General features: G+C 51.0%; 2 protein-coding genes across 3 annotated transcripts in view; both read right to left on the bottom strand.

Moving 5' to 3' along the window:
* LOC147096970 (uncharacterized) overlaps positions 1-19,980 on the bottom strand; it is a 1,290,222-nt gene that overhangs the window by 990,428 nt on the left and 279,814 nt on the right. The window lies entirely within an intron of this gene.
* The window catches only part of csad (cysteine sulfinic acid decarboxylase), a 114,318-nt gene that overhangs the window by 2,830 nt on the left and 91,508 nt on the right, over positions 1-19,980 (bottom strand). The window contains exons 13-14 of the mRNA XM_085972669.1: positions 14,402-14,453; positions 13,261-13,350 (exon numbers count right to left, since the gene is read on the bottom strand). Coding sequence (XP_085828795.1) covers positions 13,261-13,350; positions 14,402-14,453 — 142 coding nt within the window. The remainder of the gene's footprint in view (positions 1-13,260; positions 13,351-14,401; positions 14,454-19,980) is intronic.

Below are 19,980 nucleotides of genomic sequence, written 5' to 3'. Positions count from 1 at the left end.
AGTGCAGAGCAGTGACCGAATAGAGTGGAGCGCATCAGGGAGCACATCCTGCCAGCGGGAGGTTGGAAGGCCCCTAGACTTTAAGGCTAGCAGGGCGGCCTTCCAAACTGTCGCATTTTCTCTTTCCACCCGTCCGTTCCCCCGGGGGTTGTAACTGGTGGTCCTGCTTGTGGCAATACCCCTAGTTAGCAGGTACTGACGGAGTTCGTCGCTCATAAACGATGAGCCCCGGTCGCTATGGATATAGCTGGGGAAACCGAACAGGGTGAAGAGGTCGTTCAGACATTTAATGACCGTGGCACTGGTCATGTCCGGGCAGGGGATGGCGAACGGGAAACGGGCGTACTCATCAATAATATTGAGGAAGTACACATTGCGGTCGGAGGAGGGGAGAGGCCCTTTAAAATCAACGCTCAGGCGCTCGAAGGGGCGAGTGGCTTTTATCAGGTGGGCCCTGTCTGGTCTATAAAAGTGCGGTTTGCACTCAGCGCAGACTTGGCAGTTCATGGTCATGGTCCTGACCTCCTCAATGGAGTAAGGCAGGTTGCGGGCCTTGATGAAGTGGAAGAACCTGGTGACCCCCGGGTGGCAGAGGTCATTGTGGAGGGCCCGCAGTCTATCGATCTGCGCGCTGGCGCAGGTGCCACGCGATAGCGCATCCGGGGGTTCATTGAGCTTCCCGGGCCGGTACAAGATCTCGTAATTGTAGGTGGAAAGTTCGATTCTCCACCTCAAGATCTTGTCATTTTTGATTTTGCCCCTCTGCTTGTTGTTAAACATGAAAGCAACTGAACGTTGGTCAGTGAGCAGGGTAAATCGTTTTCCGGCCAGGTAGTGCCTCCAATGACGCACAGCCTCCACAATCGCCTGGGCCTCCTTCTCAACAGCGGAGTGTCTGGTCTCCGGGCCTTGGAGGGTTCGTGAAAAGAAGGCCACGGGTCTCCCCGCCTGATTGAGGGTAGCGGCCAGGGCAAAGTCAGACGCGTCGCTTTCCACCTGGAAGGGGATGGATTCGTCCACTGCGTGAATGGTGGCTTTGGCAATGTCTTCCTTGATACGGTGGAAGGCTAAGCGGGCCTCTGCCGTCAAGGGAAAAGAGGTGGACTTGATCAGCGGATGGGCCTTGTCCGCATAGTAGGGGACCCACTGGGCATAATAGGAGGAAAACCCTAGGCACCTCTTCAGGGCCTTGAGGCAGTGGGAGTTCCATAAGGGGACGCATCCGGTCGGGGTCGGGGCCGATGACTCCGTGTTCCACAACACAGCCAAGGATGGCGAGGCGGTTTGTGCGGAATATGCACTTCTCCTTGTTATATGTCAGGTTCAGGAGTTGGGCGGTGCGGAGGAATTTTTCAAGGTTTGCGTCATGGTCCTGCAAGTCACGGCCGCAGATGGTCACATTGTCCAGATATGGGAAAGTGGCCTGCAACGCATTTTGATCTACCATCCGGTCCATCTCCCTTTGGAAGACGGAGACCCCGTTGGTGACGCCAAAGGGAACCCTAAGGAAGTGGTAGAGGCGGCCGTTTGCCTCAAAGGCAGTATACTGGCGGTCCTCAGGGCGGATAGGGAGCTGGTGGTACGCTGATTTCAGGTCAATGGTCGAGAAGACGCGGTACTGCGCGATCTGGTTGACCATATCAGCTATGCGGGGGAGTGGGTAGGCGTCCAGCAGGGTGTAGCGATTTATTGTCTGGCTGTAGTCGATGACCAGGCGCTGCTTCTCGCCGGTCTTAACGACCACAACCTGGGCTCGCCAGGGGCTGGTGCTGCCCTCAATAATCCCTTCCTTCAGGAGCCGCTCCACTTCGGTTTTAATGAAAACCCTGTCCCCGGCACTGTATCGCCTGCTCTTTGTGGCGATGGGCTTACAGTCGGGGGTGAGGTTAGCAAATAGTGGGGGGGGGGGGGGGGGGGGGGCGACTGAGTGTGGAGAGGTTGCACCTGGTGCGCGGCGGGCAATTTGGGAGCTGCTGGCTGCGGACTGTGAGTGGGGGTAGGGGTCCACCGTACGCCATTGTAACACTTTTAAGGTGGCACTGAAAATCTAACCCCAGCAGGACGGCAGCGCAGAGGTCGGGCAGGACCAGAAGTTTAAAATGATCGTACACGGTCCCGTCGACTACGAGTGTCACTACGCAGTAGCCGCCGATGTCCGCCGACTGGGACTCGGAGGCCATAGAAATCCGCTGGTGCGCAGGCAGGACTGGGAGAGAGCAACGCCGCACCGTGTCGGGGTGGATGAAGCTCTCCGTGCTCCCAGAGTCAAAAAGGCAGATTGTATCGTGGCCATTTACCTTAATGTCCATTGTGGAACTGGCCAGCTGTTGCGGTCTCGCTTGGTCCAGTGTAACGGATGCCAGCGTAGGGGTCGGTGTGTCGCTGCGGGTATCAGATGAGGCGGTGTTGGGGGCCTGCTGCGTTCCGGCTGTCGTCCAAGATGGCGGCGTCCATGATCCCCATGTGGCTGGAGGCGTCCAAAATGGCTGCTGTACCGGTGGTTCGCACATGGCCGGGGAGGCCCAAGATGGCGGCCCGCATGGCCCACACGCGGCGCTGCTGGGGTTCGGGGTGGCTTTGGCCCTGCAGACGTTAGCGTAGTGTCCCTTCTTCCCGCAGCCCGAGCAGATCGCGTTTTTCGCCGGGCAGCGCGCTCTGGGGTGTTTTGCCTGGCCACAGAAGTAGCATTTCTGGCCTTGGGGCACTGCTGTCTGGCCTTGGGACACTGCTGCGGTAGTTGGGCCGTTGCTGGGGTGTGGCTGGGGTGGCACGGCGCGATGAGGCAGTCCTACCGTGTCCCAGGCTGTCATTCCCCGCGGCGTCCACGGTGCAGAGGAGTAGGCATCCATGCCCCGGTAGGCTGCATCCAGTGATAGTGCGAGTTCAGAGGCCTTGTTGAGGTCGAGGTCACTCTGCTCCAACAGTCGCTGTCGGGTGTAATTGGATCTGTGGCCCGCTACAAAAGCGTCCCGGATAAGTTCCTCTGTGTACACGGCGGCCTTTACATCCTTACAACCACAGGCCCGGCCAAGCACAGACAGTGCCTGAAGGTATTCCACGGTCGATTCCCCAGGTTGTTGTTTACGACTCCCCAGAAGGTGCCTGGCGTACACTTCGTTCACTGGGCGCGTGTACTGGTCCTTGAGGAGCTTGATAGCGTCCGCGTACGAGGTCGCGTCTTGGATGACCGAGTACACTCGGTGGTTCACTTTGGAGGTCAGGACATCCAGTTTGTCCTCGTCCGATTTGATTGCTGCGGAGGCGGTCAGGAATTTTTCGAAACACTTAAGCCAGTGAGTAAACTTGGTGGATGAGTCCGCCTCCCGATGATCTAAGTCCAGGCATGCTGGTGTGAGGATCTTCTCCATTATAAAAATTTTGTTAATAAAATTGATGCGCTATCAATTACTCATAAAAGACTGAGAGTTAAGAGAGTAACTAAAGGCTTTTATTAACAAAAGAATGAAGGTCTGCCTCGAGTGGTCGACCGGTCCAGAAATACAAAGGGCTGGGGAGCAGTCACCTTTATACTAGGACTTGTGGGAGGAGTCAGCCGAGGCATGTCCAGGCATGTACACAGTGGAATACAAACAGTGGAATACAAACAGTGGTTTACCACAAGTATATTAACATAAATATAACCATAATAAAGTGCATTGGCAGATGTGCAGGCTTTAGAGTTTATTTGTGGAGTTCAGTAGGATGACAGCCCTGGGAAAGAAGCTGTTCCTAAATCTGGTCGTACGGGTGCGAATGTATCTGTAGCGTCTCCCAGATGGCAGGAGGGCGAACAGACTGTGGCTGGGGTGGGTAGGGTCTTTGATGATGGACCGTGACCGCCGTAGACAGCGTTTCTGGTATATGTGCTCTATGGTCGGTCTTCACGGTAGAAGACAATAACAACATCCCAATAATGGATAATCATGGGGCCATAGGGCGGGGGGAACTAAAGACAATTACTATCACTAAGGAAATAGTACTTGGTAAAATAATGGGACTAAAAGACAACAAGTCCCCTGAACTAGATGGCCTGCATCCCAGGGTCTTACAAGAAGTGGCTGCAGAGATAGTGGATGCATTGGTTGCAATATACCAAAATTCCCTGGACTCTGGAGAGGTCCCAGCGGAATGAAAAACCGCAAATGTAACACCCCTATTTAAGAAAGGAGGGAGACAGAAAGCAGGAAACTATAGACCAGTTAGCCTAACATCTGTCATTGGGAAAATGCTGGAGTCCTTCATTAAGGAAGCAGTAGCAGGGCATTTGGAAAATCATAATGCAGTCAAACAGAGTCAGCATGGTTTTATGAAAGGGAAATCATGTTTGACGAATTTGCTGGAGTTCTTTGAGGATGTAATGAGCAGGGTGGACAAAGGTGAACCAGTAGATGTAGTGTATTTGGATTTCCAGAAGGCATTCGATAAGGTGCCACATAAAAGGTTACTGCATAAGATAAGAGCTCACGGAGTTGGGGGTAATATATTAGCATGGATAGAGAATTGGCTAACTAACAGAAAGCAGGGAGTCGGGATAAATGGGTCATTTTCAGGTTGGCAAACGGTAACTAGTGGGGTGCCACAGGGATCGGTGCTGGGGCCTCAACTATTTACAATCTACATTAATGACTTGGATGAAGGGACCGAGTGTAATGTAGCCAAGTTTGCGGATGATACAAAGATGGGTGGGAAAGCAAGTTGTGCAGAGGACTCAAAGAATCTGCAAAGGGATATAGACAGGCTAAGTGAGTGGGCAAACATTTGGCAGATGGAGTATAATGTGGGAAAGTGCGAGGTTATCCACTTTGGCAGGAAAAATAAAAAAGCAAATTATTTAAATGGAGAAAGATTACAAAATGCTACAGTTCAGAGGGACCTGGGGGGTCCTTGTGCATGAAACACAAAAAGTTAGCATGCAGGTACAGCAAGTAATCAAAAAGGCAAATGGAATGTTGGCCTTTATTTCAAGTTGGTTGGAGTATAAAAGCAGGGAAGTCCTGCTGCAACTGTACAGGGTATTGGTGAGACCACACCTTGAGTACTGCGTACAGTTTTGGTCTCCTTATTTAAGGAAGGATATACTTGCAGTGGAGGCAGGTCAGAGATGATTCACTAGGTTAATTCCAGAGATGAGGGGGTTGACTTATGAGGAAAGGTTGAGCAGGCTGGGCCTATACTCATTGGAATTTAGAAGATTGAGAGGTGATCTTATTGAAACATATAAGATACTGAGGGGGCTCGACAGGGTAGATGCAGAGAGGATGTTTCCCCTCATGGGGAAATCCAGAACTAGGGGGCATAATTTCAGAATAAAGGGTCGCCCTTTTAGAACTGAGATGAGGAGGAATTTCTTCTCAGAGGGTCGTAAATCTGTGGAATTCTCTGCCCGAGAGAGCCGTGGAGGCTGGGTCATTAAATACATTTAAGGTGGAGATAGACAGATTTTTACAAGATAAGGGAGTGAAGGGTTATGGGGAGCGGGCGGGGAAGTGGCTTTGAGCCCAAGATCAACCATGATCTTATTGAATGGTGGAGCAGGCTCGAGGGGCCAAGTGGCCTATTCCTGCTCCTATTTCTTATGTTCGTATGTTCTGAAAAGTAGTTAGCAACAGGGCGAGGAGTCTCCACAGGTCAATACTTAGTAAGGCTGCCTTTACTCATGGAATCATCAGGGAGGTCATGTTTTGGTTCCGAAGCAGGTTAACATCCAACTTCGAACAGTTCTGGCGTAGGGAGTCTGCAACAGTAGATCTTTAATGAATATCCCATTTATATTACAGCAGCCTCCTTGGAATGGGAGATGCAAATATGAAGTTACATTTTAAATCTAAATGCAAAAATAAATGAACAGTGCGTGAGGTTGGGGGTTGTCATGTTACTTCAGCTGAGGGCAGGCCAAGCTCCCAGTCCAAATCTTCATATTTCTCAGACCTAGCCTCGAGGTCAGGCAGATCAGCTGTCAGAATAATAAAGTAGCAAACACAACTTCTGAGCAACTGTGCTCACAAGTGCCTTACCCACGCACAGTCTCCCAAAGTATGGTCAAGGCAAATTCAAAACACGGTTTCTCCAGATTGTGGAGATCCTTCTCCTGGGATAGCAAGCACATGGCCATCACCTCTTCCAATAATCAGCTCTCTATCTCTTCCTCCAGTGCATGACCCAACTTTGTACACTATGCCCACTTATCTCGAGCCCCCCACTGCCTCATGGCGTCAGACTGCTCGTCTGACATCCAGTCATGAATGAGCCCAAGTTCTTCCAGTTAAGCATCGAGAAGACCAAAGCCATTATCTTCAGCCCCCACCACCGAATTCGTCACTAATTCCACCGCCTCCTCGGCCACGGTCTCAAGCATCCCATTTCACCCCAGCTGAGCTTTCGATCCCATATCTTCTCCATCACAAAGACGACCGACTGCCACCTCCGTAATATTGCCAGTCTCCGCCTCTGCCTCAGCTCATCTGCTGCTCAAACCCTCATCCATGCCTCACTTCCAGACTCAACTACTCCAATGCTCTCCTGGCCACTCTCCCACCTTCCATAAACCCAAGCTCATCCAGAACTCTTCTGCCTGAATCCTATCCTGCACCAAATCCTGCTCACGAATCACTCCAGTCATTGCTGACTTACATTGCCTCCCAGTTCCCCAATGCTTCCAATTTAAAAATCTCATGCATATGTTTGAATCCCTTCATGGCTTCGCCCCCTCCATATCCAATACCTTCTTAGGATTACAAATATCTCGCCGCTCCCTCGAACTCTGCATTACTACAAATCTGGCCTCTTGTGCATCCACCACCCTCAGTAAGAGGATGATTGTGTCAAAACAGACAATTAAGTAACATAGAATCATCTCGTTGTACTACCAAGCCCCAGAGTGTGAAAGGACAGTGTGATAACCCACTGTACCCAGTCCCAGAGTGTGAAAGGACAGTGTGATAACCCACTGTACCTGTAATGTATATACCTTTAAGAGGGGAACTATCTTTTACAGCTCATGTATACTGCAGTACCAGCAGTGACCACACCTGTATATAGTACTGAGTAGTAATCTGTACAGATCAGTTCCACTGTGAGCCACGTTGAGTAAACACCTGTTGTACCGTTCTCCTGCAGTCTGTGTCTTATTATACCCAGACACAACATTGGCGACAAGGCAAGTTCGAACCTACCTGCAACTCTGCATCACCTCCCGGGGATTCGTTCCTGGAGATCAGTGGATTGGAGGTCAAGGCCAGAGACTCGGGCGTCGACCACGGGCAACCGCCCAGTCATCCAGCAGAGACTCGAGAATTGCGGGGGAGGCTGTCGAGAGCCAGGCTTGGCTTTCCAGTCGAGGTGGTCCAGCGAAACGGGCTGGCGACAGGTAGTGCGCAGACCCTTCCCGACCGAGCGGCACAGCAAAGGGCCGAGCAGCGTCGACGGGGGAGAGAGAGGGCAGAGCGCACAGGGCACAGCCGGTGTTCAGGGGCCGAGCAGCATCGAAGAGGGGGAGAGAGAGACGCGCAGAAACCCGCGAGGCGCCGCCATTGCCACGAGGACCGCCGAGAGCGGCGTTGGCAGCAGCGCAGGAGAAGCACGCGAAACCTACAGGGCGCCGCCATTGCCACGAGAACCGCCGGGAGCGGCGTTGGCAGCTGCGGGGAGGAAGGAAAGCATGGGAGACGCCATTTTAAGCCATTGGGAGACGCCATTTTAAACCACACCCAAAATGCCGAAGAGTGGCAGTATCACCGCATTTGACAATGAAGTCGAAGATTGGACTACATATGTCGAACGAATAGAGGTGTACTGCAAAGCAAATGAGGTGTCAGATGAGAAGAAAGCGTCGGTATTGTTAAATTTAATGGGTGCAAAGACGTATGGTTTATTACGAAATCTAGTAACCCCAACGAAGCCAATGGAAAAAAGAGTTTTGAAGACATAGTAACGATACTTCAGGAATATTTAAACCCCACACCGCTGCTGATAGCAGAAAGATTCAAGTTTCACAAACGGAACCAGCATAAGGATGAAAGCAATGCTGATTATTTAACAGAACTGCGCAAACTATCGAAACACTGCCAGTTTGGAGCGGGACTGGCAGATACCTTAAGGGACAAGTTTGTGTGTGGGCCTCAAAGTGAAGGAACCCAGAAACGGCTTTTTTCTGAAAAGGACCTTGCTTTCAGCATTGCGGTATCATATGAAGCAGCAGCACGTGGCGCTGCAGAGATACAACAGAGACCGCAAAAATATGGCACAAACGAAATGTCATATGGAACAGAGAAGTGCTATCGCTGCGGCAGAACACACGACCAGAATGATTGCTGGTTCAAAGACAAAGTGTGCAGACAGTGTGGAAAAGTAGGACACATAGCACGAGTCTGCAGGTCGGGAAAGAAAACCAGCAATAAGAAACCTACCAAAGGAAAGTACCAGAAGGTACATAAGATGACGGAGAATAGTTCAGACGAACAAAAGAGTGACAACGACTCCGAAAGCAGGGAACTGAGTTGTCTGAAACTACATAATGTGATCACAACGGAGGATCACCGAACCATTTGGGTCACTCTCAAGATAGCAGGAGTCCAGGTAAAGATGGAATTGGACACAGGATCAGCCCTAACAGTCATAAACCGACGGGACTACGAGCGGCTATTCTCACACATACCCTTGAGAGACACAAAAATTATTTTGAAGACGTACACGGGGCAAAAAGTCTACCCCAAAGGAAAAATAAGGGTGACCGTTATATATAACGGTAAGGAAACACCAAAACTAGACCTGTATGTTTTGCAAGATGGAGGACCACCATTACTGGGACGTGAATGGATCCGGAAAATACAACTGGATTGGCATTCCATACAGGCACTGACTGTGGCTGACAAAAAGGATGACGACGTCACACCTGGGCGACTGTCAAAGATCCTAACTGACGCGAAAGAAGTGTTCCAGCAAGGTCTCGGAACACTAAAAGGCATGACAGCGACGATTAAAATTGAAGAAAACGCAAGCCCAAAATTTTTTAAGGCGAGTGGGCTACACCCATCGTCCCGGTGATGAAAAAGTCGTTGAGCAGCATGCCTGGGGAACCAAGGAAGGTAACAGTGAACCCGGTCCTTCACACCGTACAATATCCACTTCTGCGGATTGAAGATATTTTCACCTCGCTATCTGGAGGGAAACGCTTCACTAAGATTGATCTGGCCCAGGCGTATCTGCAAATGGAGGTAGAAGAAGCATCAAAAAAATACCTCACAATCAACACCCATAAAGGTCTCTACCAATACAACCGGCTGGTATTCGGGGTAGCATCAGCTCCGGCTATTTGGCAGAGGGCAATGGAACAAGTCCTGCAAGGGATCCCAGGGACCCAGTGTTATTTGGATGACATCCTGGTCACGGGCGAAAATGACAGTGATCACCTTGCCAACCTGGAGCAGGTGCTCACTAGATTGCAGGAATATGGGCTCCGAGCTAACCGCCCCAAATGCGAGTTTTTTAGAAAACAGATCTCGCATTGTGGCCACGTTATCGATAAAGAGGGGTTACATAAGTCCCCAGAGAAGATTGAGGCAGTAGTCAAGGCTCCAGCACCGGAAAATGTGTCACAACTGAGGTCGTTCCTCGGGCTGGTAAACTACTACCATAAGTTCTTGCCAAATTTGTCTACAATACCACACCCACTGAACACCCTACTGCAAACTGGGGTGCCATGGAAGTGGAGTGACGAATGTAGACGAGCATTCCAGAAGAGCAAAACACTAATCACATTGAAAGAGGTATTGGCCCATTACAACTCGGCATTACCAATTCGGTTGGCATGTGATGCGTCACCCTACGGCATTGGAGCGGTGCTGTCGCACAAATTCTCGGACGGCTCAGAGAGACCAATAGCCTTTGCGTCACGATCACTAACCTCAGCCGAGCGTAACTACGCCCAGATTGACAGGGAGGCCCTCAGCCTAGTGTGGGGAGTGAAAAAGTTCAATCACTATCTGCACGGGCAGAAATTCACCTTGCTGACTGATCACCAGCCTCTTGTCTCCATTTTTAATCCGAAGAAGGGCGTTCTGGTGATGACTGCGCAACGACTACAAAGATGGTCACTTTTTCTAGGGGCGCACCACAATGAGATTGAATACAAGGGCACGAAACAGCATGGAAATGCTGATGGGCTATCACGCCTGCCACTGCCTACTGCGGAGGAAGCACCAGCAGTGGATCCTGTCGAAATATTCCATTCGACTATAGTTGAATACCTACCGGTAACTAACGCTTGTATCGAAAAGGAAACCCGAAATGACCCGACACTGTCTCGGGTATATGATTTGACGGTGAAGGGATGGCCAGCACATGGCGACTCACTGTTGCCAGCATTCTCGACAAGGAGAGAACAGCTGTCAGTGTGCCGGGGGACCTTGATGTGTGGATCCCGAGTGGTAATTCCACCCAAGTTAAGGGATAGAGTGCTCAATGAGCTTCATGAGGGTCATCTGGGAGGGGTAAAAATGAAAAGCCTAGCCAGGGCTTGTGTGGTGTGGCCGGGAATCGATAAACAAATCGAGGACCTGACCAAGAGCTGCTCAGGATGCCAGAAAGTCCAAAATGCACCACCACATAGGGTGGGATATGTGTTGATGTAGGGGTTACGGGGATCGGGTGGGATATGTGTCGGTGCAGGCTCGATGGGCCGAAATGGCCTCTATCTGCACTGTGGGGTTTCTGTGATTCTGTGATTCTACACCCATGGGAGTGGCCCTCATCTCCATGGCAACGGGTGCATATTGATTTTGCTGGTCCATTCATGGACTCAATGTTTTTATTAGCCGTGGATGTGCACTCGAAATGGCCTGAGGTCATCAAAATGTCCTCCTCCACCACGGAGAAAACTATTGCAGTCCTACGGACCATTTTTGCCAGGAATGGCTTGCCAGAACAGATTTGCTCCGACAACGGACCAGTTTGTGTCCGAAGAGTTCCGGAGGTTCTTGAAAAGGAATGGGGTAAGGCATTACACATCCGCCCCGTACCATCCAGCCACAAATGGATTGGCTGAGAGGTTCGTACAAACCTTTAAGAAGGCAATAAAGGCGATGTACAATGACAACATTCCGCTGCAGCACAAGGTGGACAATTTCCTGTTCGCCTACTGGAATGCGACACATGCAGTCACCAACCAGGCCCCAGCCATGATGTTCTTTAACCGAAGGTTAAGATCTCGCCTGGATTTGCTCAGACCAAACGTACGAAGAGATGTTGAGAGTAAGCAATTCCAGCACATCCATGAGAAGCCAACAAGGAGCTTCAATGTAGGGCAACCAGTCTTGGCCCGCGACTACCGAACAGAAAAATGGCAGCCAGGAACGATATGCACACGGCAGGGCCCACTAAATGTACACAGTGGACGTTGGGGAGAACATCGTGAGACGCCATGCTGACCAGATCCTAGAGTCACAGGTACAAGTCAACCCCATGCCTCGCCCATACGTACCTGGTGATGAACCCGACGTACAGGTCGCATCTACCCCAGAAACAGTAGCATCGGAAGCTGATGAACCAACCGACGACAGGGGGCCAGAATCGCCTCCGCACCAAGAGCAAGACACTCGGGAAAGGCGCTATCCAGAAAGGATCAGGAAGCCTCCCCAAAGACTGAATTTATAAATAGACTATTGTCAGCTAATGTTGCATGTTAAAAGTGTTAATTGTAATTAGTTTGATATTTAATTGTTATGAGTGTTATGGTACTGTTAATCTAAAAGGGGAGGAATTGTAATGTATATACCTTTAAGGGGGGAACTATCTTTTACAGCTCATGTATACTGCAGTACCAGCAGTGACCACACCTGTATCTAGCACTGAGTAGTAATCTGTACAGATCAGTTCCACTGTGAGCCACGTTGAGTAAACACCTGTTATACCATTCTCCTGCAGTCTGTGTCTTATTATACACAGACACAACAGTACCCAGTCCCAGAGTGTGAAAGGACAGTGTGATAACCCACTGTACCACCCTGTCCCAGAGTGTGAAAGGACAGTGCGATAACTCACTATTACCGAGTCCCAGAGTGTGCAAAGATAGAAACATTAGGCCATTCAGCCCCTTGAGCCTGTTCCACCATTCAATGAGACCATGGCTGATCTGTATCCTAACTCCATCCACCCAGCTTAGCTCCATATCCCTTAATACCTTTGGCAAGCACAAATCGATCAATCCAAGATTTAAAATTATTAATTGAGCTAGCATCTACTGCTTTTTGTGGGAGTGAGTTTCACACTTCTACCACCCTTTCTGTGAAGGAGTGTTTCCTAACTCCTCTCCTGAATGGCCTGGCTCTGATTTTAAGGTTATGTCCCCTTGCCCTAGACTCTCCCACCAGCGGAAAAAGTTTCTTCCATCTACTTTATCAATTCCTTTCAAAATCCTAAAAACCTCAATCAAATCACCCCTTAACCTTCTATATGCCAGGGAATACAAGCCTAGTTTATGTAATCTCTCCTCATAATTTAACCCTTGCAGCCCTGGTAACATTCTGGTGAATCTGTGCTGCACTAATTCCAAGGCCAATATGTCCTTTTTACGGTGTGGTGCCCAGAACTGTGCACAGTACTCCAGGTGTGGTCTAACCAGGGCTTTGCACAACTTTCTCCCCTTTATATTCTAGCCCTCTAGATATAAAGGCTAACATTCCATTAGCCTTTTTGATTATTTTTTGTACCTGACGACTACATTTTAGTGATCTGTGTACATTGACTCCTAAATCTCTTTGGACCTTCACTGTTCCTAGCTCGTCACCATTTAAAAAATACTCGGATCGATCCTTTTTTGGTCCAAAATAGATGACCTCACACTTACCTGGGCTGAAATCAATCTGCCACAGTTTTGCCCACTCACTTAATCTAACAATATCTCTCTTGTACTTTTATGCTCCCGTCTACACTACTTATTATGCCACCAATCTTTGTGTCATCGGCAAACTTGGATATACGGCTTTCTAGTGTGTTATCCAAGTCATTAATAAATATAGTGAATAGTTGAGGCCCCAGCACAGACCCTAGTGGGAATGACACCAATACCAGGAGAAGGGGGGTCTGATCGTCCACTGTAACCAGTCATTCCAGATAATTTCTAGTAAGAAAGGCAAATTCTGTGGCCTCCCCCCCTCACTTTCCTTCAATTTCCATCCCAAAAACAATGTTATTATTCACAGCTCAGTGGATTTTCTCTGAGCAGAGGGGTAGATTATAAAATCGGCAGCTAAGGACAGTTCTTACCTTTCCTAGGTTTTTCCAGAAGTCAGGTGTCTCCTCTTTCCCTCGCAGGCTGGGTGGGATGTACCAGAAGCAGACATTGACACACTGAGGCTGTGAGAGAGAGAGAGAGAGAAGTCTTTACTCATTAAAGACTCCAGCTTTCCCCCCTCAATTTTGTCTCTGAAATTATACACGTTTCAAAAAAGCAGCCACAGCTCCCAAAAATGGGAAAACTCAAAGATGGGCCCGAATTTAAGCCTGCGACATATTAAAAACAAGTAGCTACACTGAAAGTGCACTGGGACAGGGGCTTCTCACGGAAGCTGCAAGGATTCGGAGGTGAGCAATACCGCGGAGCCAAGGCGGAGGTAGGGGCAGAGGTGAGCAACGTTGGAGGTTGAAGTAGGCAGTCTTTGCGACAGGATATTGGGCCAAATAGGATGGCAAGGTTGCGAACAGTTTGGTTCAGGCCAAGACAGAGGCTGGGGAGGGGGATGGAATCTGATGACGGTGCAGAATTTGTGGCAATGGGGCCAAAGATAAAGGCTTTGGTCGCCCCAAAGATTAGCTGGAGGAAACTACAGCTCATCCATGACTGGATGTCGGACATGCAGTCCGACAACAGAGACAATGGAGGGATTGCACTGGATGTCATCAGCGTACACATGGAAGCTGACCCCATGTTGGCAGATGCCGTCGTCAAGTGGCATCTGGGTCATCCAAAGACCAATCAGACTCACCAGCTCTAAAAACTACCGCAGGAGTCACTCCCACTGCAACTCCAACGATTCAAGCTGATTTTCGCATCTCTGCTCCCCAGCATCACACCAATGGGGCTACTCCCCATTGTCTCAGCACCGCCCTCTGACCTCCCCCCCCCTCCACTACAGTTACTCAGGCACCCCCCCCCCCCCACTCCCCTCCTCACCACCACTCTCCGCCCCTAAATCCAGCTTCCATCACCTGCAACAGCAACAGGTGGTCAGGGGCCTGGAGGCACGAGATGTGGAGCTTTACGGAGCAGAAGGCAAAAAGGCGAGGAGATAATGGGAGAGGCAAGGATTTTCATCCACAGAGGTGGACAATTGGACGATACGCTCAATTACAAATAAAGTTGTGGGAGGGCCAGGTTTGAAATGCAGTTAAGTGTGTGTCATTTTACCTCCATCAGTAGTCGAAAACCTTCTCGTTCCTTCATCTCATTGACCAAATACCTGGAAAATTCAAAACCACAAAGTTATTAATACACAAAAAACCACTCACAGAATCACTTCTTACAGCCAACAAGTAAAACTGCATGTATGATGCGAGGGGGAGGAGAACGCAACAAACAAAAGCTCATGTATGCGGTGGTGGGAGTGGGGGAGGGGGGTGCAGCCTTCTCATTCTCGTTAACACATCCATATATGGGGACGTGTATAAAACCAGGCCTCATGGGTACGGTAGCATAGTGGTTATCCAGAGGCCTGGACTAATAATGCGGAGACGCAAGTGTCAAATCCTACCACGGCAGTTTGTGACTTTAAATTCAGTTAATTAAATAAATCTGGAATATATAAAAAGCTAGTTCAGTAACAGTGACCATGAAGCTATCAGAATGTCGTAAAAACCTAACTGATTCACTAATGACCTTAGTGAAGGAAACCTGCTGTCCTTACTCCTTACCCAGTCTGGCCTATGTGTGATTTCAGACCCACAGTAATGTGGATGACATTTAACTACCATTACCATCAAGCCAGGCGACCAACCCTGGTTCAATGCCAGGAGCAGCACCAGGCATACTTGAAAATGAGGTGGCAACCTGGTGAAGCTACAACACAGGACTACATGCATGCACATGGAAGCAGCATGCTATTAGACAGAGCTAAGTGATCCCATAACCAACGGATCACATCAAAGCTCTGCAGTCCTGTCATGAATGGTGGTGGACAATTAAACAAAGGAGGCTCCATGAACATCACCATCCTCAACGATGGCGAAGGAAAAGACAAAGGCTGAAGCGTTCACAATCCAACCTGGCCAATTACCGCCCCATCAGTCTACTCTCAATCATCAGCAAAGTGATGGAAGGGTTCGTCGACAGTGCTATCAAGCGGCACTTACTCACCAATAACCTGCTCACTGATGCCCAGTTTGGGTTCCGCCAGGACCACTTGGCTCTCGACCTCATTACAGCCTTGGTCCAAACATGGACAAAGGAGCTGAATTCCAGGTGTGAAGTGAGAGTGACTGCCCTTGACATCAAAGAAATCATTGTGGACTTCAGGAAGTCTAAAGGCGGAAGTCACACCCCCATCCACATCAATGGGGCTGTGGTGGAAAGGGTGGACAGCTTTAAGTTCCTCGGAGTCCACATCACGGCAGACCTCTCCTGGTCCCTCAATACCTCCTCTCTGGTGAAGAAGGCCCAGCAGCGCCTATATTTCCTAAGGAGGCTGAAGGGATGTAACCTGTCACCCCTGATCCTCTCTAACTTTTACCGCTGCACAATAGAGAGCATCCTGACAAACTGTATCACAGTATGGTATGGCAGCTGTAGCTACTATGACCGGAAAGCCCTGCAGCGGGTAGTCAAAACTGCCCAATGCATTACCGGCACCCGGCTACCGACCATAGAGCACATATACCAGAAACGCTGTTTACGGAGGTCACGGTCCATCATCAAAGACCCTACCCACCCCAGCCACAGTCTGTTCGCCCTCCTGCCATCTGGGAGACGCTACAGATGCATTCGCACCCGAACAACCAGATTTAGGAACAGCTTCTTTCCCAGGGCTGTCATCCTACTGAACTCCACAAATAAACTCTAAAGCCTGCACATCTGCCAATGCACTTTATTATGGTTATGTTTATGTTAATATATTACAAGCCAAATGTATGTTGAATGATTAAATGTCTTCATCTAAATGTACAATCTCGGGAGCCGCAAGCCTACATTTCGTTGTACTGCACTTGTGCACTGTGGTAAACCACGTTCACTATCGTATCACTGTTAGTAGTTAGCACTGTTCACCACTGTTCGTTATAACTGTATCACTGACCACTATTGTATCACGGTACGAGGTCGCCTCTTGCCACACTGCTATACCTGGGATGACCACTGCCGACTCCGCCTTGGCTCCACCCACCAGGCCAGGTATAAAGGTGAGCGACTGGCTGGTATTCCTCCTGCTTGGATCGGATCACCCACGAGAGTGGGCTCTGTTATTTAGTCAATAAAAACCTTTAGTCACCTTCGTAACTCTTCGCCTTTTATTGGAGGAATTGATAGGTATATCAATTTTATTGACTAAATTTAATGATGTCCGACAACGAGTCACAACCGGCGGAGGAGCCACCAGCGCAGCTCCCAGGAGCACAGCCACACCAGCCAGCTTGGCTGCGAGCCCTCAGACCGCCGTACCTGGACCTGAACCCACGAGCAGCAAACTCAGCCGCAGACTTTAAACACTGGCTGGTCTGCTTCGAATCATACCTGAGAGAATCCAGCGTCCCTCAGGCATCCAAACTAAGTGTCCTGCAGGCACAACTGAGCCCGAGAGTATACACTCTCATCGAGGACATGACTACCTACGAGACCGCCATCAACCTGCTGAAACAGAAGTACCGGACCCCGGTAAACTACATGTACGCTAGGCACCTCCTAAGATCACGGCCGCAACAGCCAGGAGAATCAGTAGCCGAATTCTCACAGGCGCTATATGCACTCGCCAGGAACTGTGACTTTAAATCGGTGTCGGCAGCCGAAAATACTGAAGATAATATCCGCGACGCATTCCTGAAAGGCCTACGGTCCGAGTACTCACGGCAAAGACTGCTGGAAGCTAAAGACCTCAGCATGGAAAAAGCTGAAGCCCTCGCTATCTCCCTGGAAGTGGCCCACCAAGATCAGGAAGCATTCACCAGGTACTGCTCGCGACCCTGGGACTCGGGCCCGACCCCTACCACAGCACCCTTCCCAGCGCCGCCCCCGGGACCTACCTCTGCGTCGGCGTCCCGGACCCGACCGGCCCCGCCACCCCCGGCACCGGCCCCGACATCGGGCATCCGCGATCGGGCCGCCGGCTGTTTTTTTTTGTGGCCAGGAGAAGCACCCGAGGTCACGCTGCCCAGCCAAGAACCCCATATGCAAAACCTGCCTGAAGAAAGGCCACTTCTCCAAGGCCTGCAGGAGCGGATCCTCAGAGGCCAGCAGTGCCGCATGCGAACTATGGGGGCGGCCATCTTCGTTTAGGGCAACTGAGGCCAGCATCCCCACACATGAGCCATGGGGGCGGCCATCTTTGATTAAGGCAACCGACCCCAATAGTGCCTCATGGGGCCCTACCTTGTGGGAGACGCCATTTTACTCACCACGCCCGACCGCCTCGCCCGCAGATGACAACGACTCGCTCAGCTACACACTAGCTTCCGTCACCCTGGACCAAGCCCGCCCGCACCATCTGTCCAAGTCAATGATGGACATCAAAGTGAACGGCCACGCCACGACCTGCCTGTTCGACAGCGGAAGCACGGAGAGCTTCATCCACCCAGACACGGTGAGCCACTACTCCCTCTCTGTCCTACCAACGCGCAGCCGAATCTCGATGGCATCGAGGTCCCACGCCACGGACATCAGCGGCTACTGTGTCGTGACCCTGTCGGTTAAGGGCACGGAGTATAAAAACTTTAAACTCCTCGTCCTCCCCCATCTCTGCGCTGCCGTCCTACTAGGGCTGGACTTCCAATCCCACCTCCAAAGCGTAACCCTAGCATACGGTGGACCCCTCCCCCCACTCACAGTCAACAACCAGCAAACGTTAAACCGCCCACCGCGTAACACCTGCAGCCTCTCCACCCTCAAGGTCCCGCCACCCTCTCTGTTTGCTAACCTTACCCGACTGCAAACCCGTCGCTACCAAGAGCAGGCGGTATAGCGCCGGGGACAGAGCCTTCATTAGCTCTGAGGTGCGGCGCCTCCTGAAAGAGGGCATTATCGAGGGGAGCAGCAGCCCCTGGCGTGCCCAGGTCGTAGTCGTAAAGACCGGCGATAAAAACCGCCTGGTCATCGACTACAGCCAGACCATAAACAGATATACCCAGCTGGACGCATACCCTCTCCCCCGCATATCTGACATGGTCAATCAGATTGCACAGTATAAAGTATTCTCGACCATCGACCTGAAGTCGGCCTACCACCAACTCCCTATCCACCCTGAGGACCGCCAGTATACCGCCTTCGAGGCGAATGGGCGCCTATACCACTTCCTTAGGGTCCCCTTCGGTGTCACTAATGGGGTCTCGGTCTTCCAAAGGGAGATGGACCAGATGGTTGACCAGAACGAACTGCAGGCTACATTCCCCTACCTAGATAACGTCACTATCTGCGGCCGCCAGGAACATGACGCGAATCTGGAGAAATTCCTCCGTACGGCCCAACGGCTGAACCTCACCTACAATAAGGAGAAATGCGTGTTTAACACCACGCGCCTTGCCATCCTCGGCTGCGTAGTGGAGAACGGAATCATCGGCCCCGACCCAGAAAGAATGCGCCCCCTCATGGAGCTACCCCTCCCCCACTGCCCTAAAGCACTCAGGAGAACCCTGGGGCTTTTCGCCTACTATGCCCAATGGGTACCCAATTACGCGGACAAAGCCAGACCCCTCCTGAAAGCCACTTCCTTCCCCCTCACGGAGGAGGTGTGCGCGGCCTTCTCCCTCATTAAGGGAGACATAGCCAAGGCCACGATGCACGCAGTGGACGAGTCCATCCCCTTTCAGGTGGAGAGCGACGCATCCGACTTCGCCTTAGCCGCCACCCCAAACCAGGAGGGGAGGCCAGTGGCCTTCTTCTCAAGGACCCTACAGGGTCCCGAGATCCGACATTCGTCGGTCGAGAAAGAGGCCCAGGCGATCGTGGAGGCAGTACGGTGCTGGAGGCACTACCTGGCAGGCAAACGATTTACCCTCCTCACCGACCAGCGTTCGGTGGCTTTCATGTTTAATAACAAGCTGAAGGGCAAAATCAAGAATGACAAGATTTTGAGATGGAGAATCGAGCTCTCCACCTACGATTATGAGATCTTGTACCGGCCAGGCAAGCTGAACGAATCCCCTGATGCCCTTTCACGAATGACATGCGCCAGCGCGCATATCGATAGGCTTCAGACCCTCCACGACCAGCTCTGCCACCCCGGAGTCACCAGACTCTACCATTTCATTAAGGCCCGCAACCTGACCTACTCCATCGAGGAGGTCAGGACCATGACCAGGAACTGCCAGACCTGTGCGGAGTGCAAACCGCACTTCTATAGGCCGGACCGAGCAAGCCTGATCAAGGCCACCCGCCCCTTCGAGCGCCTGAGCATCGACTTTAAGGGGCCCCTCCCGTCCTCTGACCGTAATGTGTACTTCCTCAGCATCGTTGATGAGTACTCCCGTTTCCCCTTTGCCTTCCCCTGCCCCGACATGACCAGTAGCACGGTCATTAAGTGCCTGAATGCCCTCTTCGCCTTGTTCGGGTTCCCGAACTATATACACAGCGACCGGGGCTCCTCCTTCATGAGCGAGGAACTCCGGCAATTCCTCCTAGAGAGAGGTATTGCAGCAAGCAGGACCACCAGCTACAACCCCAGAGGTAACGGTCAGGTGGAAAGAGAGAACGCGACGGTATGGAAGGCCGTCCTCTTAGCCTTAAAGTCTAAGGGCCTCCCAACCTCCCGCTGGCAAGAAGTCCTCCCGACAGCGCTGCACTCCATCCGG

Source organism: Somniosus microcephalus, chromosome 33 (assembly GCF_052327205.1).
Source record: "Somniosus microcephalus isolate GS21.2 chromosome 33, FLI_Smic_1.0, whole genome shotgun sequence".
NCBI classification, from domain to species: domain Eukaryota; kingdom Metazoa; phylum Chordata; class Chondrichthyes; order Squaliformes; family Somniosidae; genus Somniosus; species Somniosus microcephalus.
The sequence above is the reverse complement of the archived record's forward strand: the minus strand, read 5'-3'. Positions and strand labels throughout refer to the sequence as shown.